Source organism: Sinocyclocheilus grahami, unplaced genomic scaffold, assembly GCF_001515645.1.
Source record: "Sinocyclocheilus grahami isolate Dianchi unplaced genomic scaffold, SAMN03320097.WGS_v1.1 scaffold1027.1, whole genome shotgun sequence".
In the NCBI taxonomy this organism is placed as follows: domain Eukaryota; kingdom Metazoa; phylum Chordata; class Actinopteri; order Cypriniformes; family Cyprinidae; genus Sinocyclocheilus; species Sinocyclocheilus grahami.
This window is the reverse complement of record NW_015506206.1, coordinates 103,966-131,125: the sequence shown is the minus strand read 5'-3', so window position 1 is coordinate 131,125 and position 27,160 is coordinate 103,966. Positions and strand designations below refer to the sequence as shown.

At 36.3% G+C, this 27,160-nt stretch overlaps 2 protein-coding genes across 3 annotated transcripts in view; both read left to right on the top strand.

Moving 5' to 3' along the window:
* Positions 1 to 16,245, top strand: part of LOC107565798 (transmembrane protein 94-like) — a 30,085-nt gene extending 13,840 nt beyond the window's left edge. Inside the window, exons 12-32 of one of the 2 annotated variants that reach the window (XM_016251079.1) lie at positions 246 to 350; positions 1,214 to 1,387; positions 1,568 to 1,783; positions 1,875 to 2,187; positions 3,182 to 3,355; positions 3,444 to 3,546; positions 3,650 to 3,858; positions 5,006 to 5,187; positions 5,280 to 5,412; positions 5,497 to 5,606; positions 5,800 to 5,899; positions 7,692 to 7,800; positions 8,117 to 8,306; positions 9,175 to 9,252; positions 9,339 to 9,424; positions 9,542 to 9,623; positions 9,731 to 9,894; positions 9,981 to 10,072; positions 11,880 to 11,973; positions 12,110 to 12,280; positions 13,229 to 16,245. In XM_016251079.1, coding sequence (XP_016106565.1) covers positions 246 to 350; positions 1,214 to 1,387; positions 1,568 to 1,783; positions 1,875 to 2,187; positions 3,182 to 3,355; positions 3,444 to 3,546; positions 3,650 to 3,858; positions 5,006 to 5,187; positions 5,280 to 5,412; positions 5,497 to 5,606; positions 5,800 to 5,899; positions 7,692 to 7,800; positions 8,117 to 8,306; positions 9,175 to 9,252; positions 9,339 to 9,424; positions 9,542 to 9,623; positions 9,731 to 9,894; positions 9,981 to 10,072; positions 11,880 to 11,973; positions 12,110 to 12,280; positions 13,229 to 13,301 — 2,958 coding nt within the window. In that variant the 3' untranslated portion in view covers positions 13,302 to 16,245. Of the gene's footprint in view, positions 1 to 245; positions 351 to 1,213; positions 1,388 to 1,567; positions 1,784 to 1,874; positions 2,188 to 3,181; positions 3,356 to 3,443; positions 3,547 to 3,649; positions 3,859 to 5,005; positions 5,188 to 5,279; positions 5,413 to 5,496; positions 5,607 to 5,799; positions 5,900 to 7,691; positions 7,801 to 8,116; positions 8,307 to 9,174; positions 9,253 to 9,338; positions 9,425 to 9,541; positions 9,624 to 9,730; positions 9,895 to 9,971; positions 10,073 to 11,879; positions 11,974 to 12,109; positions 12,281 to 13,228 lie in introns of both variants that reach the window. The other variant, XM_016251077.1, reaches the window with a different exon arrangement.
* Positions 16,246 to 19,166: 2,921 nt separating this feature from the next.
* The window catches only part of LOC107565780 (tudor and KH domain-containing protein-like), a 14,155-nt gene continuing 6,161 nt past the window's right edge, over positions 19,167 to 27,160 (top strand). Inside the window, exons 1-9 of the mRNA XM_016251055.1 lie at positions 19,167 to 19,327; positions 19,487 to 19,578; positions 20,826 to 21,018; positions 21,141 to 21,280; positions 21,399 to 21,705; positions 24,715 to 24,881; positions 24,968 to 25,003; positions 25,400 to 25,459; positions 25,541 to 25,595. Of these exons, the coding sequence (XP_016106541.1) occupies positions 19,201 to 19,327; positions 19,487 to 19,578; positions 20,826 to 21,018; positions 21,141 to 21,280; positions 21,399 to 21,705; positions 24,715 to 24,881; positions 24,968 to 25,003; positions 25,400 to 25,459; positions 25,541 to 25,595 (1,177 nt within the window). The 5' untranslated portion in view covers positions 19,167 to 19,200. The remainder of the gene's footprint in view (positions 19,328 to 19,486; positions 19,579 to 20,825; positions 21,019 to 21,140; positions 21,281 to 21,398; positions 21,706 to 24,714; positions 24,882 to 24,967; positions 25,004 to 25,399; positions 25,460 to 25,540; positions 25,596 to 27,160) is intronic.

Genomic DNA, 27,160 nt, shown 5'->3' with positions numbered 1-27,160 from the left:
CTGCTTTTTTCTTGCCTGACTATTCTAGGCTTTGTCTTACAGAGCCTCTCTTTGTGTGTGTGTGTGTGTGTCAGAATGTCTGTGTGTTTTGTTTGAGGATGACACCAGATCCAGGATTTAGGTTTCATAAATCTTGAAACTTTTGCAGAGCCGTACGAAACCCGGAGCAGCTGATACATGGATTTGAGTTTAACTCAGGGCAGATGAAACTCACTCCATATTTGTGTGTGTGTGCTTGTGTACAGGAGATGCTTCGCTGTGTGTGGAGACACCTGGTCAGTGTGTTGAAGGGAGAGTCCCAGACCCTCTGTTATACCTCCAGTCTGCTGCACTCGTTGGGTTCAGTCACTGTAAGTTCTCCCCCTGTTGTCACATTAGAAATATTACACTTTCTGCTTGCAATTTGATGAAAGAAAAATGAATTAATATTCACTTTAAAAATGAATACATTTGAAAGGACCGTTTTGGCTTATTTTCAACCTAATTATGTATATCAATTACAGCCCAGCTGTAAATTGATATTTAGGAGGGCAGTTTTCCTGTTCAGATATTTAAGTTAGTGGTCAATCAATATGCCTCTTTAATAGCAGGACCATTTTAAGAACTTGGTCCTGTCCACATTCTTAAACATTTGTTTACATCCTTGACATACTGCATCTGTATCATGATGGTAATTACCACAAACAGTAATTACAACACATCCCTGAGTATGTATAAACAATGTCAAGTGGTGTTTACAGTAAATAAATAGGCTTCATAGTACAAGACTAGAGGGCATGAATGCAGTACTGCAAATAGGCTAAATGTCTAAAACATGATCATATATGAAATATGCATTTAAAATCAGTTTGCAATGCATTTAGAAACATAAACCTAAGCATAATGTAAACATTGCATATGTTGTGTGACATAAATTAAATAATGCATATAATTTGCAAATTAAGTATACTTTATCATTCTCATGCTAGATGGGAAGTGTAGTTGTAATAGCTTTGTAGCTGTTCTTCATCAACAGTACACAAAAATAATTTTTAATTATGATCAATAACATGGGTGGGTGGTATTAACAGTATTGTTGTAGCAATCTTTAAAAATATTTGGTGAAAGTAATAGACATTTGCTTGTAAATTATTCCTTTAGTTTTGCTTTAAATTCAAAGAATAGCATAAGCTTTATTAACTGATAAAATATCTTATTTTCTGACCTCTCATAGGTGCTGTGCTGTGTGGATAAGCAGGGCATTCTGTCCTGGCCCAACCCCAGTCCCGAGACCGTGCTGTTCTTCAGCGGACGAGTAGAACCTCCTCATGACAGCCAGGATGACCTCAGAGATGACCTTTCAGTCAACTCCCTCTGCAGGACAGAGGACGAGGAGGAACAAGACGAGGTACTACTGCTAGCTAGATTGGAGCGTCATAATTTCTTTTAATTATGATGATTTGAATTGGGTTTCTGCAAAAATGCAGTATGTAATTGTATTTATAGGGCTGAACTTGAATAAGTTATTATTTTAGCCTCTGTGTTTTGTCTTGTTTCAGTCCGTGTGTGTGTGTGTTTCTGTGTTTAGCCTCAGGAAGGCGAAGCACTGCTGTGTTTACCAGCGTTTGAACCCTTCCTTCACATGGCGGAGCAGGAACCCAGCGAGACGTCACATGACACCGCCCGCTCCTCAGATACCCAGCGCCAGCGTCGAGGACCCCAAACCACCCGTTCCAAACACCCATCAGGCTCCAACGTCAGTTTCAGCCATGAAACTGAGGGTGGTGATAACAACGTTGCTCAGGTAGGACTACATCTAAATATTACTACTAGAGCTGTTTCAGGTTATAGCTCTGCGGTTTGGTTCATGTGTTTGTGTGTGTCTCTATTTCCAGCCATGCGGTGTGGGTGATGATCTGTGTGAAGCAGAAGATTTTGTGTGCGACTATCATCTGGAGATGTTGAGTCTGTCCCAGGATCAGCAGAACCCTGTCAGCATCCAGTTTGATGATTCCGGTTGGCAGAATCACCTGCCCTCTTTGAAGCCTCTGGGCTTGAACATCCTTTTGAACCTGTGCAATGCCACCGTCACCCAGCAGCTCTGCAGATTTTCCGACCACTTGTCAAACATGGCGCTGCAGGAATGCCATGGGGCGGTTCTACCAGTTCATGTTCCCTGGGGCCTCTGTGAACTATCTCGCCTTATAGGTAAAAGAGTGACGCATGTTAATAAACATATATTTTCAGGATTTATAATTTTGCACAATAATCTTTTATTAATTTTGTACTCCTGTAGCTTCTGTGGGCCACTCGTAACAAGAATACAGGGCTATACAAACATGAACAACTTTTTTTTTAATCATTATTTGACATTCAATATTTAGATTTGAAAATCTCTTGGCTGATTAATCGAAAATTGTCTTCTTTATCATATTAGAATTATAATTCTGCCCTAAACAGAAAATTCCCGGTATAAAACTTCTGTATTAGTATTGTCAACGGAAATTTAAAATAAAACAAAAACTCACTTAGTCTTTAAAAACACTAATAATTGAATGTGTTCTTTAGCAAAACTCATAGCAAATATAATTTTTTTTTCATACTGTGTATTATGTTGTGAGGCCTAAATTCACTTGTAGCAATTAAAATGACTCATTTAATTTTTTTTGTATTTTATGTTTTAATTATAATTTTTTTTAAACTATAAGAAAATACAAAACGGTGTGCACATCCAAACACACACATATATATATATATATATATTTATTTATTCATATTACAACGTTTCGACGGATTAGGGCGATGCCTGACGAAGATCTAATTGGTCGAAATGTTGCGTTGTTTATAATTAAAAATATATAGGAGCAGTATCGCCAGTGTGCGGACATTACTTTTGTTTATTTATAATTTTTGTCAACAAAAATAATGCTGAATTTTCATATCTGGCATTTAACAGCTATCGGTATCAGGCAGAACATTAATATTAGTGCATACCTCAACATATAATGATGAATGGAGAAAAATCTGTAATATTGGCCAACATGGATGCGCAAAATACATTTGATATTGTGCATCCCTAATTATTGTTTAACTTTTAGTCTGGCAGTACTTGTAGTGACTAGTGACGTTAAACTAATTTTAGTAACTTAACGTCCTTTCTTAAGATTACTGGGTTGTTCTTTCCTGTTCTGTTGTATGTCAGGTTTCACTCCAGGAGCGAGGGAACTCTTTAAGCATGATAATCATCTGGCTCTGTATCAGCTTCCTTCCGGAGAGAAGGCCAAAGAATCTGCTCCCAGGCGCCTCCATCACTTCACCAAACGCCAGCCTCCCATCAGTCACCTCATCAGTCTGTTCGTCAGGGACAGCACTACCAGTATGACCCATTTTTTCCCTATCCCACTTCCTGTTTGTCCTTGGTGGTTTGTTTAGTCACTGACCTTTGCCCTTTGAACTCTGTTCAGATAATGTACAGATGCTCTCCCACGGCTCGGCCGACCTCATCCTGGAAGCCTGCACGGATTTCTGGGATGGGGCGGACATCTATCCGCTGTCTGGCTCGGATAGGTCAGAGACACTAATTGGAAAAACACTAGTCATTTATTTTTCTTAATATGCAGAGTGGAGAATTTTGTTTTGTGTTCTAAACTACTGGTGTTATGCCCCATAGGAAAAAGGTTTTAGATTTCTACCAACGTGCCTGTCTGTCAGGATATTGTTCTGCATTCGCCTATAAGCCTATGCAGGTGGCATTGTCTGGCCAGCTCAATGGAAAATGTGTGGAGCTGGCTCCAGGCCCCACGCTCTTTGCTGGGGTGGAGCTTCCCAGTACCACCCCCATCAAACACGGCAGCCGCAGGAACAGCTGGAGCTCTGATGGTAAGAGACATTGTCTGTTCAGCTCACAGTCCGGACAGTAGAGCTAAAATATATATCTTGATATGTTTGTATAGTGATCAGCTGATCCAATAGATACATAGGTAGATAGATGTTTATGTAGCTGGATAGATACGTAGATGGATAGACAGACAAATAGATGGATAGTTACATCAGTGGATAGGCAGATACGTAGCTGGATAGATAGTTAGATGGATGGATAGATAAATAGACCGATATGTAAATGAATGGATGGAAGGATAGATACATAGCTAGATAGATAGCTGGATGGATAGATGAATCAAATCAGATGGATAGATGGATGGATTAATGGATGGATGATAGATACATAGATGGATGAATTGATGGTTGCATGATAGATACATAGATGGATAGACAGATAGATACATACCTGAATAGAAACATAGATGGATAGACAGATATAGATGGATTGATGGATACATAGCTGCGTAGATGGATGAATAGAGACAGATGGTTAGATGGATAAACCGATATGTAGATGAATGATAGATATGTAGATAGACGGATAGATAGCTAGATGGATGGATTGATGATTAGATAAATAGATGGATAGACAGATACGTAGATGGCTGGAGGAAAGGATAGATATGTAGCTAGATAAATAGCTAGATGGATGGATGGATGAATAGAAACACAGATAGATACATGCCTCGATAGATACATAGATAGATAGACAGATATGTAGATGGATGGATGGATGGATGAATAGAAACAGATGGATAAACAGACAGATATGTAGATGGATGAATAGAAACACAGATGGATAGACAGATGGTTAGATGAATACATGGATGGATGGATGAATGATAGATACGTAGATGGATAGGTAGATGCATACCTGGATAGATAGCTAGATGGATGAATTGATGGATAGACTGATATGTAGATGAATGGAAGGAAGGATTGCTACTTAGCTGGATAGGTGGATAGACAGATAGGTCACTGGATGGATGAATAGATATGTGTCTGGATGGATGGATGGATAGATAGATTACTCAATTGATTCATTTTTTCGATTTGTATATAGAAGTGGATGGTTTAAACTGATTCATTGAAATGAATCAAACTCGCCAACTCTTAACATGTTTGTGTACTGTATATGTTTCAGAGGGTATTGGAGAAGGTTTGGAGAAGGAGGACTGTGTGCAGGCTCTGAGTGGCCAGATCTTCATGGGAATGGTGTCGTCCCAGTTCCAGGCCCGACTGGACACTGTACGGCTCATTGAGAACCTGGTGGGAGCCTGTATCCGCTTTGTGTACTTCTCCATGGAGGACGAGCTGCGTAGCAAAGTATGACACTGATGAGAAAACACACTCAGTAAAAATATGATGCCTTTGCCGTGTCATATTTTGTCACCTCTTAATGTTGGCTTTGCTTATAGGTGTTTGCAGAGAAGATGGGTTTGGAGACGGGCTGGAACTGTCACATCTCTCTGACCCCAAACGGAGATGGTCACTGCGATGGTGCTCCGTCCAGCCCAAGCCAAGCAGGATCTCTACATGATGACCTTCACAGTAAGTGTTTTTCTGCCTGCCTGCCTGCACACAAAATTTACACTACATTTTCCCTAATTTAAATGATCCAACCTCTCTTCTTAGATTCTCGTGATGATGCAGAGGGCCCACTTCTGCCTGAGGACCAATCAGATCTCGCCAGCTTCCAGCCTACTGACAGTGATGTACCCAGTTTCTTAGAAGACTGCAACAGAGTAAGCAATAGCAGTACAATTAGATTTTAGAATTAGATTCTAATGCCAGATTTAGGTGGCACAGAAGCACTTCTAAATTTTCTTTGCGTAGACTTTAATGCTGCACAGAGGTGGTGTAAATGTTTGACAGTTTAAAATATGTTTTGGAGTTTCTTTAATACTGATTGATGCTCTTTCCTCTGTTGTTCTATAGGCCAAACTGCCTCGTGGCATTCATCAGGTTCGCCCACATTTGAAGAACATAGACAATGTGCCTCTACTGGTGCCCCTGTTCACAGACTGTACCCCAGAAAGTGAGTCAGCCTCAATACCAGCTTTAAAGGCCGCATGAAGCAAAAGTTGTTCTGTTATGATGTACTGTGGTGTGAAAAAGTGTTGGCCCCCTTCCTGTTTCTTAAATTTTTTGCATATTTGTCACACTTAAAAGATTCAGATCATCAAACTAATTTTAATTTTACACAAAGATAATGCAAGTAAATACAAAATGCAGTTTTTAAATGATTATTTATTTTATTAAGGGAAAAAAGCTGTCCAAACCTGCCTGGCCCTATGTGAAAAAGTAATTGCCCCCTAAATCTAATAACTGGTTGTGCCACGCTTTGCAGCAACAACTGCAATCAAGTGTTTGCGATAACTGGCAATGAGTCTTTCACATCGCTGTGGAGGAATTTTGGCCCACTATTCTTTGCAGAATTGTTTTAATTCAGCCACATTGGAGGGTTTTCGAGCATGAATGGACTGTTTAAGCATCTCAATCGGATTTAAGTCCGGACTTTGATTTGGCCACTCCAAAACCTTAATTTAGTTTTTCTTGAGCCATTCAGAGGTGGACTTGCTGGTGTGTTTGGGATCATTGTCCAGCTGCATAACCCAAGTGCGCTTGAGCTTGAGGTCACAAACTGATGGCCGGACATTCTCCTTCAGGATTTTCTGATAGAGTGCAGAATTCATGGTTCCATCAGTTATGGTAAGTTGTCCAGGTCCTGAAGCTGCAGAGCAGCCCCAGATCATCACACTACCTCCGCCATGTTTGACTGTTGGTATGATGTTCTTTTTATGAAATGCTATGTTGGTTTTACGCCAGATGTAACGGGACACACACCTTCCAAAAAGTTCAACTTTTGTCTCATCAGTCCACAGAATATTTGCCCAAAAGTCTTGGGGATAATCAAGATATTTTTTGGCAAATGAGAGACGAGCCTTTGTGTTCTTTTTGGTCAGCAGTGGCTTTTGCCTTGGAACTCTCCCATGGATGCCGTTTTTGCCTATTCTCTTTCTTATTGTTGAATCATGAACACTGACCTTAATTGAGGCAAGTGAGGCCTGCAGTTCTTTAGATGTTGTTCTGGATTCTTTTATGACCTCTTGGATGAGTCGTCGTTGTGCTCTTGGAGTAATTTTGGTTGGCCGGCAACTCCTGGGAAGGTTCACCATTGTTCCAAGTTTTCTCAATTTGTGGATAATGGCTCTGACCATGGTTCGCTGGAGTCCCAAAGCCTTAGAAATGGCTTTATAATACTTTCCAGACTGATACATGTCAACTGTTTTGATTCTCATCTGTTCTTGAATTTCTTTAGATCGCGGCATGATGTGTTGCTTTTTAAGCATGCTTCACTTTGCCAGACAGGTTCTATTTAAGTGATTTCTTGATTCAACAGGTCTGGCAGTAATCAGGCCTGTGTGTGGCTAGTGAAATTTAACTCAGCTTTCTAAAATAATGTGGTTAATTGCAGTTCTTTCATGATTTAACAGGAGGGGGCAATACATTTTTCACGTAGGGCCATGTAGGTTTGGACAGCTTTTTTCCCTTAATAAATGAAATCATCATTTAAAAACTGCATTTTGTATTTACTTGCATTATCTTTGTGTAATATTTAAATTTGTTTGATGATCTGAAACATTAAAGTGTGACAAACATGCAAAAAAAAATAAGAAATCAGGAAGGGGGCCAACACTTTTTCACACCACTGTATATCCGAATGAAACTGCTTTTCGAATGGAAAAAAAGGTTTTGTGGCTTTTAGTCCATATGTGTTATATCCTAGTGTACTTGAGTTGAACCCTCTAAATATTTGTGTTTGACAGCAATGTGTGAAATGATGAAGATCATGCAGGAGAACAGAGAGGTGACATGCTGTTTGGGGAGCTCTGCAAACTTCCGTAACAGCTGCCTTTTTCTGCAGAGTGACATCAGGTGGGTAACACACACATCACTGTACTCCACTGTACACCAGAATTAAATACGACCTATAATCTTATGCAAAGCTGCAATCTAAAGAGTGGCAGTTTTCAAGAAACTAAAAACATAGCTGAGTTTTTTTGTCACTGCATAATTCTATATTAATACAATTTTTCCACGACATTCTAATTTATTGAGATGCACCTGTATATTCTACACTATATTCTATATTAAATATAGTGTACATCAGCCTAAGAAATGAAGTTTCTTTTAGAGTACTCTATGCCTCATTTGAATTTGAATTTGGAAACCCTCTCTCTGTGTGTTTTAGTATCTCCCTGGATCCTCTGTACCCGTCCCGGTGCTCATGGGAGACATTTGGGTATGCTGTGGGCTGCGGGCTGAATGGAGACTGTGATGAGCTGTCTCCACTGGGGCTCAGTGCTAGTCTAAACAGCCTCGCCTGCTCCATGTCCTTCCATCAGGGCGAGAGTGTCAGCATGGTCAAACTCATAGAACAGGTATGGGGAGCTCTGGCATGCACACACACTGTAGGGTTGATGAGGCTGTTGATCACATGGGTGCAAGAAAATACAAGCTTGTTTATTCACTACCGTTCAAAGGTTTGGGGTCTGTACAGTTTTTGAAAGAAGTCTAATGATCACCAAATCTGCATTTATTTGATCAAAAATACAGTATCATTGTGAAATATCATTCGAATTTCAAATAACTGTTTTTTTTATTTGATTATATTTTAAAATGTATTTATTCCTGTGATGGTGAAGCTGAGTTTTTAGTAGCCATTACTCGAGTCCTCAATGTCTGAAGTGTCTGCATAATATTTCTGTGGAAACCATGATACTTCTTTAAAGATTTTTTTTTGATGAATAGAAAGCCTAAGAACAGCATTTATTTGAAATTGAACACTTTTGTAACAGTATAAATGTCATTACTGTCATTTTGAGAAATTTAATGTATAATATGTATTTATTTGATTATATTTTAAAATGTATTTATTCCTGTGATGGTGAAGCTGAGTTTTTAGTAGCCATTACTCGAGTCCTCAATGTCTGAAGTGTCTGCATAATATTTCTGTGGAAACCATGATACTTCTTCTTTAAAGATTTTTTTTGATGAATAGAAAGCCTAAGAACAGCATTTATTTGAAATTGAACACTTTTGTAACAGTATAAATGTCATTACTGTCATTTTGAGAAATTTAATGTATAATATGTCATTTGAATATTGTCATGCAGGTTCGAGTCTTGCTTGCAACCAGTCCCAATCCCATTTCCCCCATCAAAATTTCCTGTATATTTGACTGTCTAATAAAACAATCTTTAAAAAAAAAAGTTTGAATCTGAGTGCTATCTCTTGATGTATCTTCAGGCGAGACACACCACTTACGGCATTCGCAAGTGCTTCCTCTTCCTACTGCAGTGTCAACTGACACTGGTCATCATTCAGGTGAGAATAAACAGACCTGTATGTTATTTACAGGAAATAAAATTAACAGAATTCATATTTGTACTCTTGATGTATTGGTTTTGTAGTTCCTGGCCTGCCTTATTCAGCTGCCTCCTCCCATGAATATCACAGACATACTGTGGCTTTCCTGCTTCTGTTACCCACTGCTAAGGTAATAGGGAAGAAAACACAAAAAAGATGCCCACATGTTGCGTTTTAGTAAAACTAGGTCATTGTGTCATATCGGGGAACTTTATATATATAAAAAAAAAAATTCTGGCATTCACAGCGTATCCTTCCTGGGAAAACCTCCTGACGGTTCAGTGATGACAGTCGCTACTGGAAAGAATCTGGACTCCATACCACGCAAGGTCAATCATGAGACCCCACAATGTACTCGATTTAAACTGCAAACTATTTAAACATGCTTGACATAACTCACATGCGTGTCCATGTTATTTTTGACTCCAACCTACAGACTCAGCACTACTTCCTGGGCTGGTTCCTGTTGAAGTTCGGTCTGACGATGTTAGTCTACTTAGTCGGCTTTGGGTTTTCTCTACAGGAAGTGTGTTCTAGAGCAGCTAACCTCACAAAAATTGATAACAGCACCATCACCTGCTCTCACATACTCGTATCCAGGTACACAAACACTTGAATGTCATTTTCTCTTGTGTTTAGATGCCATGAATTAGTTATGAGTGCTAATCAATAATTAGTGTATACAGCTCCCAGGATGGCCCGCAGTGGTTTGGTGAATTGTCCAATGGGCTGCTTTTGATTCAGAAGATCATGGCAGGTTTTCTGGCTTTGCACACAGGTGATTTTAATAAAATACATTGTCTCTAGGGGTGTAACAGTTCACAAAATTCACGGTTCGGTATGATACGACACAGTGGTGTCACGGTTCGGTTCTGTACGTTCAGTACGGGGATAATTGGTTACGTCGCAATGTTGGAAATAATTCCGTTTTAAACCATGAAGGCGAGCCAATAGGTATCACACACAAGCAACGTGCAAACTTTGCGCAAGAGTTATGCCGGTGAATGTCTTAATCTCAGTAAATTCACTATGCAGAAAGTGAAAGTAAAAACGTAATGACGGAACTTTCGACATCTGATGCCGCATATTCTCTCAGAAATCTGAGATGTGCTGATAACGGTATATAGCTAACTGTTTTAATTTGTTCCCTTAATATTTCTAATCGTACACAGTGGGAAAAAAATGAGAAGAAACATATTTCGTGTTTATACAGGTTGTTTTTGAAAGTTGGTGCTTGAAATAAAAGTTTTTTATTTTTTTCACTGACTGCAGTGTTAATATTTTAATTGTAGACCTATAAATCATTGTATGGCTAATAGACCAGTATTAAAATACCTTTTTAAAAAGCATTTTAGTTGAGGAGTAGGGGTGTGTGATATATATTGTCTGCGATAATATCGTGATTGTTGTTTTAACGATGTGTGATTTAACATTATCGAGTATATTACAAAACGCCTACAGAGTGCACGCGCATACGTGATGTTTTAATTTCACATTTAAAGTATCTTTTAAAATTTTTTTTTTAAATAGCAAAACATTATTTATGCATTTGTAACTGCAGGTTAAATCATTCCATGTCCCTCTGAGCTGCATTAATCAGTGTGTAAATGCATCTAAATGCCACTTCAGATGCAGCTTCTGTGTTTCCTCTGCATTGCAAAGATACATTTTGTTGATACTGATTTCATTTGCCTGGTAAAAGCCCAATGGTTTTATTCTAACCGGCTAATTAAATGTAAGAATTTGACTCAAAAGATGATCCACACTTTTAGAAAAAAATGGCTTTATAAAGGTAAAAATGCCCATAAGGGGTAAAAATCTATTTAAACTCATTGAAAAAGATTAGCTACTTTCTATCACTGCTGTGAATATGAATATGAAGAATATCAAAAACATTAGGAGTCAGCTGTCCACGGTAGTCCTTAAGATGTCAGCACAATAACACACTTGGCAAAATATCGTCTAATTATCGTTTTCGATAAAATTCCAGAAAATATCGAGATATCAATATCGCACACCCTTATTGAGTATATAGCCTAATCTTTTGTTATCCTCGCAGCACGTCAGTTATTTGGTAATTATTGTGGGGCAAATTAAATGTAATTTTAATTTAATAGGCCTAATAAAAGTAACTTAATAATAATAATAATAATAATAATAATAGGCCTAATAAAAATAAGAATGTAACAGGCCTACATTAATTAGAAATGACAAATCTCTTAATATTGCCAACATTTGATGTTTTTGTCAATATCTCTGGCTATCGTCGACACAAGATCATCGTCTTTCGACGCACCCCAGCAAGGGGAGGTTATCGCGGGGCAGACCGCACGTTGCCTGTTACGTCGTTTAGGCTGCCTTGTTGAGCGCAGTGGCACTGAGAACATCATATTTCACACACTTTAAGCTGTTTTATTTTCCAAATGTAATAGGATTAGTCCATCGAATCGTTCGGTTTGTAATGCGTACCGAACTGAAAGCCTTGCACCGAACGGTTCAATACGTTCAATACCCTAATTGTCTCATTTGAATATTTTATCTAGATGGATCTGAGTGAAAAAAACATCTCTCTTCCTCTCTTTCAGTGGTCATCTCTCTGAGCTATGTGCACCGTTCACAACCCCTGTGGAGGAGGAACCCCTTCAGTAACATATGGTGGTGTCTCACAGTGCCTGTGGTGTAAGTGTTTAATGTAGAGAATGGTTATTTTATTATCAAGTCACATGCTAAAAGTCATTTATTTAGAAGTAAAAAAAAAATTTCACTTGGCTTGGATCATTTAAAAGCACTTTGTCAATGTTTTGTTTTCTTGCAGGTTGTTGGGACAGGTGATTCAGGCTGTGATAGATTATCAGTTGTGGCAGGACAGGAGTACAGAGGTGGTCTTCACGCTACATCACATTCCCCTCTTGGTCTGGCTGTTGGTCTCTCTGTCCATCGTACTTGTGGTGCTAATCAATGAAGCAGTAAAACTGCATGAAATCAGGTAAGAGGATAAATCGCTTTAATGTAGAGGGAACAAAAGAAAACGGTGTCATCACTTACTCAGTTTCATGCCATTACCATCCCTAAATGACTTTCTTTCTCTGTTGCTTATTTCATACAATTAATGCATTTATAAAAAAAGATATAAATGCACCATGAAAGTAGGCCATTGGACTCATTTAAAATATTCCAAGTCATCTGAAGCTGTATGATAGCTTTATGTAAGAAATAGGCCACAGTGTATACTGTTGTTCAAAAGTTTGAGTTCAGTTAGATTAAAATAATAATAATAATAGTACTTTTATTAAGTAAGGAAGGACGCATTACATTCATCAAAAGTGACAGTAAAGACAATTATGTTTTAAACTTTCATTATTCTTCAAAAAATCCTGAAAAATAATAGGCCACAGTGTATACTGTTGTTCAAAAGTTTGAGTTCAGTTAGATTAAAATAATAATAATAATAATAATAGTACTTTTATTAAGTAAGGAAGGACGCATTACATTCATCAAAAGTGACAGTAAAGACAATTATGTTTTAAACTTTCATTATTCTTCAAAAAATCCTGAAAAAAAATGTATCCCGGTTTCCACTAAAATATTAAGCAGTTTGAACTGATTTCAACATTGATAATAATAAGAAATGTTTCTTGAGTAGCATATCAGCATATTAGACCTAAAAAGTCATCTAACGATCATGAGTTAATGGCTGCTGAGCTTTGTCATCACAGGACTAAATAACTTTTTTTAAACATATTAAAATAGAAAAGTTATTTTAATTGTAACAGTTATTTTTTAGTTATTTTAAATTATAATATTCACTATTTCACTATTTTGACTGTTTAATTTCTTATGTGATTCCTTTACATTTAAAATAAGCCCAAATCTAGCCTACATAAACCATTAATCATATAACCCACAGTTTATGAAAATATGGCTCTGATTTCAGGGTACGAGTGCGTTACCAGAAGAGGCAGAAGCTTCAGTTTGAGACTAAGCTGGGGATGAACTCTCCCTTCTGACCTGTGTCTGTACCGGACACTTAAACGTCATGTTCATTTCAGTGGTGGAGAAGATGAAGACTCCTTTGGATTTCCTCCCAACAGAGTGCTTCCTGCAACACCTCCAATGGGCGGAACTCTATTTCTCCCATGAATGCCACTGAGGGCTGCATTTGTAATCAGTGAGATCCTAAATTATCTTTTGATTTAGCCTTTACTCAAAGTAAAGATTTCATCTGTGTTGTTTGAGGGATGTTCACCTGCATGCTGCTTTGGTTTGGACAGGGTCATTTAATGGAGGGATTGTTTTTCAATGAGGCCATTTCTTTATCCCCTTCAAAACCTGAAACTGTAATGCACGATATAGAGAATATATACCAAAATGTACAACGGAGGGCTAAATTAGCATGATTTTTTTATTAGATGTTGTGAAATGGGGATTTTATTGATTTCCTTTGTTTCAAACACGAGACAGTTGACCGCTCATGAGATGAGCTTTTGCTGTAGGTTCTCTGTGTTCGTATTTTAGCCGTATGGTTCTTTGTCACACTGCTGAGAGGTTTCGTGCAGTTCATTTAGTACGTCATAAGAGCTTGTTGAAACCTGTTTTAACAGGTTATAATGTGAATGTCATCACCACAACTTACCTCATATTCAGAGGGGAAATATTTCATTCTGTTTTCTTTTGTGATCAAGTGAATTCATTTACGAGAATTATCAGCTAGAGCAACTTGGCTGAGAAGCTTAGCTTCCAAAATCAAATGCAGTCAGTGGGAGACTGTGCAAACTCATTTACTAGCTTGCCTAGAATCAGACAGGCTTTAAATTTAATTTTCTCTTACAAATCAATATCAGATGAAATGCATGAGTAGCTGGAATCTTTTTTTTTGTCTTCTTTTAAACTATTTTTACTGCAAAATTCTTAAGTTCAATCAAAACAGACTTTTTAACCAGGCAAAGCAATAGCTTTCCAGCTGAAGGAAGAATGTTCCAACTTGTTCTAATTCTGTCTACAGTTTTTTTTTTATTTATTTATTTTTTTTTTTTTCACACATGTGATTGTCAGCCAGAATGCACTGATTACTTTTTCTTTCTTTTTTTTTTGCTGCATGCATTTGAACATGAACACTTGCCTGGTTTCTTACCGCACATTTTTTTCAAGAGAATTATTTCTGATGTTCTGTAATGAATATCTAACTCTGGATGGTGTGGGCTTATTTAAAAAAAAAAAAAAAAAAGTTTTTGTAATTATTTTTTTCACCCCCATCCAGAGAATTCAGTGTTTACTGGTAAAGAGGGATATTGAACTTTTATTCTGTTCTACCTCTAGCTGATTGCTAATATAATTTAGGCAGCGCCTGTTAATAGATTTTATTATTATTATTTTAATTTATCTCGTTGGGCTGCAGCTATGGAGTATAAGGGGCTCAATTACAGTGTCACCAGATGTGCTTATTTAAAAATACATTCAAATGTATTTTCTGACAGTGACCAGCTAATCACTAAATTACCAGCATTTCTTTTTTCCAATAGTAGTGCAAATCACCAACATATAGCCTGAAACCTCTGACCTCCCCTAGACTTAATAAAAGGAGAATTTAAAGAGATAGTCCACCCAAAAATGGAAATAGTCATCAACACACCCTCATGTTGTTCCAAACCTGTTAGACTTTATTTCATCTGCAGAACATAAAAGGAGATATTTAGTAGAATGTGTTAATTGTTTGTATCCATACAGTGAAGGTCATTCATGTTTAGAATGGTATGAGGGTGAATAAATCAGTTTGACTTTTCATTTTTAGGTGAACTGTCCCTTTAAGTTGCTGCTAGATCTGTATAATGTGGTAGATTTTAAAAATGATTGTGTACAGGTATCATGGGACCTCAAGAACCCAGTTAGTATTTTCTAAAGAACCTGTCTTTCCAATAATCCACTATCTATCCCATGTAATATACTGCAAGATGTCTTAATTTATTGATTTCCTGCCTTTTTGTTCCTGTCACACTGTTATACTCAAGTTTAAATCACAAATACATACTGTAATTTCTAATCTAATGTTGATATTTATTTTGAAATTATTACATATGTCTGTACATCTTAACAGCAAATGATTGCAACCTAGCAGCCTTTTCCATAATGCATCGAGAGATTGTTATAGGCACTGAATGTTCATAAGTGTACATAGTGCATTTTTGCACTGCATGTTACATGCTTGCTTCTACTTTTCCTGCTCATTCAACAGGAAGGTGGGTCTTACAATGTGTTTAGAGGTTATACTGCCCCATTACATAACTGTTGCTGTGGTTCAATGTTTTCGTTCAGAATCACTGCTGTGTAACTAAGCCGCCCAAATACAGGCATAATGGAGAAATCAAAAAGTAAATAAAGTAGTTAATTTTTAATTGGTGCTAAATCAGTGGTATAAATATGTAAAATTAAGAAAATTGTAAAATAGCATATCAGTATAGGGCAAAATAAATTTTGTATAAGCACTGATCTTCTGTTATGTACAAATGGTAGTAACAGGAAAAATGTTTTGGGAGCTGTGTTTTTGTACAGTAATTATTTTTGAAATCTTCTCTCTTCCCTTATTTCCTGATGTATGCATGATAAAGACCATAAGAATGCAAGGTTTTCTTGATTTACTCATCTGCTGAACATTGAATATGTTTCATGCATGGATTAAAATGTCGCTGATGTTTTTCCATCAGTCAGAAAATCTGTCATCTTTAAGCCAGGAGTGTGAATCAGGCCCTTTTAGGGGGCTGTGCAGAACCTCTCTGCAAAATACATGCCCGGGCTACAACCTACACTGATTGACCCAATATATGTGCTATTTATGAATGTTCATAAGATTTATAAATGTTGTACAGTTTGTATTTTTTTATGATGTCTTTAACATTGATTTCTCCCCTTCCCCAGAGATTATTTGTGGCCAATGTTATGTTAATAAATTTGTTCATTTCAAAAAAAGGTGTGCTCTTTCATTAAGAAAGTCTCTTATGATATTGTAATATTCAACTGTCCAAATCCTTTCATCAATTCTGCCGAAGTCTGCAGTTTTACATACTGCAATATTCGAAGGAATCGTTTACACAAAAATGATCATTTACCAAAAATGTACTCTTGGGCCATCAAAGATGTAAATGAAGTTGTTCGAAATTTGAAGACGAAATTTAGCATTACATCATTTGCTCACCAATGGATCATCTGGAGTGGATGGGTGTCATCAGAATGAGAGTTTAAACAGCTGATAAAAACATTAATTCATACATAATCCACACGACTTGACACAAAAGCTGCATGTTTGTTATAAAAAAATCCGTTAATAAGGCATTTTAACATTAAACTGATGCTTCTGGCCAAAATACGAGTGCATATTGATCCACATTTACACTTCTTTCAGAGATATGGGCAAAACCAATATGCTTTAATATAGTTCAGATATTTTATTTTTCACATTCGGTTACTGTAGTAACTGGAAAAGTCCTTAGTGATGAAATACTGACTGAAAAAGTTACAGGAGTTTTAATATTCAGATTTTCAAACACTTTTAAAACAATTTTAATGTTTAATTAATTTATTATTTACTATTTCCATTTTATAAACAAACTGGAAAAGTCGTTAGTGATGAAATATTGACTAAAAAATGTACTAGGGTTTTAATATTCAGATTTTCAAACACTTTTAAAACACAATTTTAACGTGTATTTAATGTATTATTTACTTATTCCATTTTAGAAACATAAAAATCACATTCCGTGATTGGACTTAACAAATCAAGACTTGATTATGCCATCAAGGTTGAAAGAAATTATTAGGCCCACTGTGTGTTGCTATAATCGTCCAATAGGGGGCGGGTCTGCACCAGAGGTGCCACAACATCAGAGGTTGTGATTGGATCTAGTGGTTGACAAGCGGGATGTTGGCCAATCATAGTTGAAAGGTTAACTGTGCGTACTGCGTACTCCAACTCTTAAGATTAGTTGTCGACTTAACTTTTTCAAAATGTAAGTTTTTCTAATAAGTATAGGTTTATTTTATTTCTGCTTTATTTTAGTTGCTGAAATCGTTTTTTTTAACGGTTTCTGGTTTAGTTAACAATAACAACAATGGTTGCATATAATTTATTAAGCTCTAAATTAAAGGAAAAATGGCTGATTTCGAGGGCTTCTCAAACTGCAATATTACAACTAAACATTGATTTGGCTTCAAATGAAATGTCAAATGACCATCGATGTGCATTTGCTGTTTTTGTCTCTTTTATATTTAAAAAATAAAAAGAAGTGGTGTATTACATGGCGCATGTGCTTGTTAGGGTTATTTATTAGTTCCCCCAATTGAGGAGCTCCTGACATGCTAAAAAGAATCGGGATGGTGCCTTCAGCTGGTGTTTGTATTTAATTTATTTCATTGGTTCTAGAAGCTTTTACAATATAATTCTTTAATATGGCTATCAACACTTTTGGTTATTCTGCCACATGTGCAGCAGATGTGCATCTTTTCAAATGCAAAATAATATCTCAGAAATACATCCGATTAGGTTGCATCATGCAGTGTTATTTTAGTACTGTTTATATAATACAGCACTCTTATGTTATTTTAAATGACCTTTTATTTCATATTTTCAGTTTGCGTTTTAGGTTTCAATCAATGTTTCCATATTTTTTTTCTTCCTCAGATTTTAGCCACTCTTAAGATTAGTTGTCGACTTAACTTTTTCAAAATGTAAGTTTTTCTAATAAGTATAGGTTTATTTTAGTTGCTGAAATCGTTTTTTTTAACGGTTTCTGGTTTAGTTAACAATAACAACAATGGTTGCATATAATTTATTAAGCTCTAAATTAAAAGAAAAATGGAAAAATGGCTGATTTCGAGGGCTTCTCAAACTGCAATATTACAACTAAACATTGATTTGGCTTCAAATGAAATGTCAGATGACCATCAATATGCATTTGCTGTTTTTGTCTCTTTTATATTTAAAAAATAAAAAGAAGTGGTGTATTACATGGCGCATGTGCTTGTTAGGGTTATTTATTAGTTCCCCCAATTGAGGAGCTCCTGACATGCTAAAAGGAATCGGGATGGTGCCTTCAGCTGGTGTTTGTATTTAATTTATTTCACTCTTTTGCCTGTTCCTCCTGCTGAAGAGAGGCAGCACAGGAGGTTTGAGGTCCAAGATGGACGTGGACGTCCCTAAACCACCCCGTGTGTTTCTGAGCTACAGCCCCACTGCCCTGTTTTCACAGTGAGAATCATTCTGCATGGTGTTGCTCCTGTGTGTGTCTGCAAGATGGACGTCCACCACCGCTTTATGCATCGATACTGCGCCGAAGCTCTGCTTTATCCTTCAGCTGATGCAGTTTTTGCAGAAATACCTCATGCAAATGCAAATAATTTGATTAGCTGTTTCATTGAGTCAGGGAGATTAGAAGACAAAACATGTCATTATTGCAGCTTTGTCCAGTCCACTGCTTTGCTGTGTGCTTGAACTTTCAAATCTCATTTAATAAAACCAAGACTGTGTTGTTAATTGTCGTGTTTGAAAGATCTAATGTGTTTCCACAGCCTGTAATGTCCTAAATCCAATTATAGAGTCTTAGTGTTTGTTAAATGTGATCTTTGTTCTCCTTATTTAGCCAACTGGGTAACAAAAAATAGGCTAGCTATAACTAATCTCATAAATGAGTGCTCAAATAATAACTTTTGATTAAAGTTCTGCAGATTTTTGAAAGACAACCAGAAGGCCTGTCTTTGCCGTTGTCATCAACCATTCATTTGTGTTGCATGGCGCTACTAAGAAAGCCCATGTAAAATCGTACATGGTGCGGACTAAAGTTCAGGTGTTGCTTTGTTCATGGTCCTTACAGCTCGTTCTGCGTCTCTAGGTGGAGTTTACCGGTTGGTCTGACCCAAGTGATGGCCGCGGTGAAAGATGGACCGTGGAAGAGCCTGAGCTCTGGGAAGAAAGTAGCTTTGGCTGCCGGCCTTTCTGTGGGGGCCACGGTGGGATACCTTGTTTACCGTCACATTCGAAGAAGCAGTGGTGAGTTGTGAACTCTAGTAAGCTTTTTTTAATGCTCTGATCAATTGCCATGTGCTGACATGTTTTCCACTCACGGATGGCCAAAATGATATTGTTTTGTAAGTATAAAAGTGATAGTATAGTGTTGATATTCTTTATTCCATTATTTGGTTTCTGTAGTGCAATGCCAAAGCAAAGAGGAGTCCAGAATATCTGTTCCCCTTGACGTGTACCGATCTATTGCAAGATATCAGAGCACCTTTCTAGACATAGTGAGTGTTTGTTCTGTCTTTTTGCATGGCACTAGAACTATACAGTATATGCAATAGACTGTTCAAAAGTTTGGGGCCTGTAGGATTTAAAAAATATTTTTTGCAAGAATCTCTTAGGCTCACCAAAGCTGCGTTTATTTAATCAATTGTAAAATTGGGAAATGATTTGTTTAAAATAGCTTTCTTTTTTTAATATATTTTAAAATATAATTGTATTATTGTAATAATAAAGCTGAATTCTAATATACTGATTTGGTGTGGTTATTTGTTTATTTATTTGGAAACAGTTTTTTCAGGATTCTTTGATGAATAGAAAGTTTAAAAGAAAAGCATTTATTTAAAATTAGGGGTGCACAATTAATCGCTTCATTTCTAATCGCAATTACAATTATTGATGCCACAATTACGTAATCGTTCAAAGCGGCAATTAATCGTTCAAAGTCCACTTATGTTATTCTGCACGCTTAAGATATGTTTCTTTCTTTCTACATGTTATCTTAAGGGTTTTTCCATTGTTTTAGTATAACATTATAATACCATTCATATTTTTTACTTTTTTTTATAGTTTAAAGAAGAAACCAATCTGATGTATATTTGAAATTTGAGGCTTAATACTATAGAAAAGCAAAGTGTTTTCAGCTCGTTTATTTTCATATAAATTACAGCATGCAGTTGCATCAAACAATGGTATAAACATCATTCAATGTAAATTGTGATAATTGTAATTAATAATCGACAATTATGATTTTTGTCATAATCGTGCAGCCCGAGTTTTTTTGTTACATTATGAATGTCTTACTGTCACTTTTGATCAATTTAATGCGTTCTTACTGAATAAGTCATAATTTATTTAGAAAAAAAATCGTATTGACCCCAAACTTTTGAACAAAGTGTATACTATGAGTATGTTCCTCATTTGTTGCTTTAGATAAGTGTCTACTAATATGAATATTAAGGATTTTATGTTTATGTAATTTATTTTATCTTAAATTGTTAGTTTAAATGTAAATATTGTAAATTTAATTAGCAAATTTTACGTGATTTCCACGGCTGTGAAGGTACTGTAGTAAGTATATTAGGATATTTTCTTTTTGAGTGTAATAATCTCTATAAAATTTAATTGCAAAACATTATTTAACAATTATGATGTTTAAAAAAAAATTTTTTTTTATAGAGAAACAAAAATATTTGATGAAAAAGGTATACGATTTGCATCATGCGGTTCTCTAACTCTCACGTTTGTGTAGGTGAATCAGAAGTCTGGTGCTCAGATAAATGTGCTGCCAAACACTGAAGAGCAGAGCCTGGTGAATTTTCTGATTCAGGGCTCACCGGAGCAGATTCTGGTGGCGCAGTGTGCTCTGGAGAAACTGGCCACCGACTGTGAGATCATCACCGATGTCATAGACGTGCCTCAGACGGCATTTGGGCGAATTATAGGTTGGCGTACAGTTTACTTTAAGTAAAAGTGCCTATTGTTGCATTTTTAGAGCATCTGTGCTTCGCTTCATTCTGTCAACATATAATCTTGTGTAAAATGTTTGAAATGTTGTTTGCTTCAGGTCGTGGTGGTGAGACTTTGAAGTTCATAAACAGAGTCTCGGGGGCCAGGGTGAACTGCTCCAAAGATCGTGGACGCAGCTTGGAGGAGAAGGGCAAGATCACAATAACCGGCACACGCAAGGAGATTCAAAGTGCGAAGGTGAGATTTTAGCATACGTGTGGTTTAGAAAAAGTTTCTGCATTCACACACAGGTTTTATGCACGCATGTAGTGAGGCAGACCCAGTGTTTGAACGATTTTTTTTTTTTCCCTCACAGGAAATGATCATGGAGAAGGTCATAGAGAATGAAACTGTACGAAAGCGAATAAGTCAGGCTTCTGTCTTGCGTCAGAAGAGGAAACTGCCGGAAACAGAGCAGTTAAACAAGACTCAAGGACTGGAGAATGAATTATTAAAGCTTAATGGAAAAGATTTACCTTCCCCAATGACTGAGCTTAAACAAGAGGGGCCTGTTCCGGTCAACGGCTTCACAGACTACAGTGATACTGCTGAAAACTCCCTTAAATCAGAGGAGGAGGAGATTCTCTCTCCAGTATCACCTTTGGAGATCTCCAAATTTGAAAGTAAGAGTCGTAAATCCCACCTTCACACTAGGCTTGCCGCGATAGACGGTTCTGACGGTGATACCGGTGTTAAGACGCAACTGTCACTTGCCCACGCCACCGACCCCCACCGTCGTTTAGATTTTTTTTATAGTAATAAAAATCATTTAGTTCGGTAAAAGAACAGACACTACAATTAATCAATGCAGTTGAACGACAGTTGCATCACAGATCAGAGTTCATTTATCCAGTGAGGAGAGTGAGTCAAGCTGACTGACAAGAGTGAGGTGAGACCGACAAGACGATCACGGATGATTTAGTTTCGAAACGAAATGCAAAAGCGCCTGTTTGGCAATATGGATTTTTAAAAGCCTGTTGACTTTTGCTGTTTATCTATGGTGATTTTGGAAGTTTTTTTAAACATTTGTTTCTTATTTAATTGGTTTCACATTAGGCGCATTTCCATTACAGATTTGCACAAAACTTTGGCGATATTTTCTGAATGTCAATAAAAAAGTATTGCGAAATGACGGCGTTTCCATTAACCAATGTTATGCGGCTGAAACGTAACCTTTTGCCTCTCGCGATAAGTCATGGCAACGGATTTTGGTGGGATTTTGGCTATATTTATTCAAAGGAGGCTTATGCGTTTATCTTTACTGAAGCAGCAAAGAGAGCCGCTTCAGAAACGTGCGTGGCGCAGCTGGAATAAACCATAGACTGTATAAAAACATAAACACAAGCATTGAGTGGCCGTAATCAGCTTCAGTGACCGTATCAGAGCCACACTGCACCGCAGACGTGTGCATATGGGCGTTTTTGCGAAATTGACGCATTTCCATTAAGCGTATTTTCAATTCGCAATTTAAAAATTTGCGCAATTTGAAGGGTAATGGAAACTCGCCTATTGTTTGCTGATTTTTACTTTATTTAAGCTTTGTGTCATTTATTTATTTTATTTGACGTCAAGGTGTATGCCGTGCCTTCAAGACTTCTTACTCGTTTTGCTAATAAATGTTCTACGTTTCTTATTTATTTGGTTATATATTATTCATGTTTACTTGTTTCCAGTTTTGTACATTTAAACTTTATGTAAGTTATTTGTTATTTTATATTAGGCATAGCCTTCCCTATAGCATGGTGTATTTTTATTTGTTTTGTTAATAAAAGTTCTATGTTTTATATATACGCTAAAGTGAGTTTGACATTGTATTTTGTTGTTGCATTCAAGCAATTGACGCCTAACTGCCGCTAATTCGCGCACGCCGCTTTTAAGCTATTTAAAAGCGAGGAAAAGAGGGGAAATTAAAACGAACTAAAAACAAACAATTGCTTTACTCTGAATTGCCGCTATTTGAAAGTGAAAGTAAAATGCGCACACCGCTTTTACAAGCTATTTAAAAGAGGGAAGGCCCCGCCCCCGCGGTGATACCGGTATTATCGGTGTTATCACACGTTGATTAACCGGTGGGAAAATGTCCTCACCGTCACAACCCTACTTCACAAGGCCAGTGAATTAAAGGAATTTACTCACAGTTAGTATCATAACATCACAGTTAGTATCATCACAGTTAGTTATTATTCGAATTTAATGTTGTTTTTTTAAACCTTTTTCTGTTAAAAATGTAATAGTTTGGTGAACCTTTTCTTAAAAAACATTGTTGTTGTTTTTTTTAATCTTTTTCGGTTTTCATTTTAATTTGTGTTAAATTGAGTAATTTTTGGTGAACTTTTTCTTAAAGTTTACTTGTTTCCAGTTTTGTACATTTAAACTTTATGTAAGTTATTTGTTATTTTATATTAGGCATAGCCTTCCCTATAGCATGGTGTATTTTTATTTGTTTTGTTAATAAAAGTTCTATGTTTTATATATACGCTAAAGTGAGTTTGACATTGTATTTTGTTGTTGCATTCAAGCAATTGACGCCTAACTGCCGCTAATTCGCGCACGCCGCTTTTAAGCTATTTAAAAGCGAGGAAAAGAGGGGAAATTAAAACGAACTAAAAACAAACAATTGCTTTACTCTGAATTGCCGCTATTTGAAAGTGAAAGTAAAATGCGCACACCGCTTTTACAAGCTATTTAAAAGAGGGAAGGCCCCGCCCCCGCGGTGATACCGGTATTATCGGTGTTATCACACGTTGATTAACCGGTGGGAAAATGTCCTCACCGTCACAACCCTACTTCACAAGGCCAGTGAATTAAAGGAATTTACTCACAGTATCATAACCTCACAGTTAGTATCATCACAGTTAGTTATTATTAGAATTTAATGTTGTTTTGAAGGTTAATTAAAGGAATTGCCAAAAATGACATTTCTGTCATCAATTACTCACAGTTAGTATCATAACCTCACAGTTAGTATCATCACAGTTAGTTATTATTAGAATTTAATGTTGTTTTTTTAAACCTTTTTCTGTTAAAAATGTAATAGTTTGGTGAACCTTTTCTTAAAAAACATTGTTGTTGTTTTTTTTAATCTTTTTCGGTTTTCATTTTAATTTGTGTTAAATTTAGTAATTTTTGGTGAACTTTTTCTTAAATTTTTTTTTCAGTTTACCAAGGAATAAGGCTGAATGATTGATCAAAATTAAAATAAAAAGCTTTGAAAGAGAAGGGGAGAGGGGTCAATATGATTTTTCTTACAAAATAAAAGCTTGATGGCCTAAAATTTGAAAATTAAGTTTTGTAATTTTACACTTGTACTGTTTAGTTGTAGTATTTTTTTGAATGCTAATTTTTTACTAATTACTATATTAATATTATAAATATAACTATATAATAGTATTTTAAAAATATTTTTATATTGATATAGTCACAATATGATTTTTGGGGTGCCAAATTGTGCAGCCCTACAAATCTGGAGTTTTTTTTATTTTTATAAATAATCATTTTATACTGCAGAATTTTTATTTGAAAAATTGCAGTTCAAATTTTTTTTACCCCCTAAATTGTTCAGCCCCACTGAGGAATCATATTTAGACCCCTGTAGAAGACCAAATAACTAATAATTAGTATTTTCTTACCAGTTCCTAGTCCAGACCTGAGCTTCCAGCCCGATGAGCATCTGGAGGTGTATGTGTCTGCGTCTGAGAATCCTCAACACTTTTGGATCCAGATTCTGGGGGTCCGATCTCTACAGCTGGATAAACTGACGGCCGAAATTAGCCGTTTCTACAACAGTGATACCCCACAAGTAAGTTTGCTTGACCTCGCTTGACGTAGGATCCATGACCCTGATAAATGAGTGAATTCTACTATATTATTCTTCTCCTACCACAGGAGCACAGAGTGGACACCATTATTGTTGGAGATATAGTAAACTTCCATGGGCAGCTTCATTGTTCATTCAATTTTTTATTTTTTTTTAATTGTCTTGAAATTCTGTATGCATCAGTACATGCTTTCATTCTGCTACATACAATACTGTTCAAAACCTTGGGGTTAGTGAGATTTAAAAAAAAATTTAAATTACATTTTATTTAGCAAGGCTACATTAAATTGATTTAAAATGACAATAAAAGAAAAAAAAAGACATTTATGTTGTTACAAAAGATTTGTTTTTCAAATAAATGCAGTGCTTTGAACTTTTTTTTATTCATCAAAAAATCTTGAAAAAAAACATCAGTTTTCACAAAAATATTAAGGAGCACAACCGTTTTCACCATAATCGGCATATTGGAGTAGGGCTGTCAAAATGGCTGAAACTCTGAGGATGAAGGGATTGGGCTGAGGGGAGACTGGGATGAGTCCAGATCACTGCAGAAGATGCTGGTAAGATACATATGGATTGCGTTTATGGTGTATTGTAGGTGGAAGCAGCACCAAGAGAATCATTGTTTAAATTTTGCGCAGGACGACATGACCGGAGCAACATCAGAACTCAGTATGTCCTGCATCAGTTTGTCAGGTACGTTTTCTGAAATGAAGAAATGAATTGAGACACTTAAACTTCCATGGGCAGCTTCATTGTTCATTCAATTTTTTATTTTTTTTTAATTGTCTTGAAATTCTGTATGCATCAGTACATGCTTTCATTCTGCTACATACAATACTGTTCAAAACCTTGGGGTTAGTGAGATTTAAAAAAAAATTTAAATTACATTTTATTTAGCAAGGCTACGTTAAATTGATTTAAAATGACAATAAAAGAAAAAAAAAGACATTTATGTTGTTACAAAAGATTTGTTTTTCAAATAAATGCAGTGCTTTGAACTTTTTTTTTATTCATCAAAAAATCTTGAAAAAAAACATCAGTTTTCACAAAAATATTAAGCAGCACAACCGTTTTCACCATAATCGGCATATTGGAGTAGGGCTGTCAAAATGGCTGAAACTCAATTTGAATTATATTTTAATTTAAAATGCATAATTTCAGTTAGGGTGAAGAAAAGCTTTTGGCTTCTCTTCTGAGGCCACAAGAGGGCGCATCGAGCAAAATATTACTAATGCACGTCTATTCAAAGCATAAGATAAAATGACTATCTGTGAAAAAAGTGCATAATGTTTAAATAAAATAATGTTTATAAACCAATTATAATTAAGTTGCTTAAACAACTTTGAACAAAACAGCATCATGTATGTATAGTTTAATACAAAGGGCGGAAAGCCAATCACACAGAGTACATTTCTCTTTTGAAAACATGAGAGAAAAAAACCTGCCATAAAGTCTCGATATATGTTTTTTTTCCAAAGTTAAACTTGCATTAATTTTACATGGCTTTCTGAACATGCAGCTCCTTTGTGCGAGACGCGATTGCAACGCTAATAGATGTCCCTCTAGAAAATGTGCGAAATATGTGCTCTGTGTGAACGGCATGGTTTCAGTTTTGATGTAAACAAGATGTTCTCTTTTTCCGCATTATATTTGTAATTAACAACGCAGCAGCGCCGCATCTAGTGGCTTCAACTGGATAGGCTAACAAAAACATTATAATTCATCGACACTTACATTGTCATCGCATCTCGTGCGCCACTGATAAGGCTGCCTTCTTAACGCACACCTAAAAAAATTTGGATTTTTGTTTTAAATTCGACGAATATTCTAAATTTGAAAAAAAAAAATTACAGCCCTATATTGGAGTAATGGCCACTGAAAATTCGACTTTGCTTTAAAAAATAAATTACATTTCACAATATAATAAAATAGAAAACAATTATGTAAATTGTAATAATTTTTTACAATATTACTTTTTTACTGTATACAGTTTTAGTTTTTTTCTTTAAAAAACATTAAAAAAAAAAATCTTACCAACCCCAAAAGTTTGAAAAGTAGTATTTCAGTTCAGCAGAGTTTAACCAGTCCTCGGGGTGATGAATTTGGAGGTTCAGAATATCCATGGCTATGCAAGCAGCTGGAATGGTCTTCATCTCTCACAAGCTCTTTGGAGATGGAGCGAGCCGACGTGGACAAGAGCTTGTGTTTTGGATTCATGTCTTCCTCTTCCTTAATCCACTCCACTCCATCTCAGAACC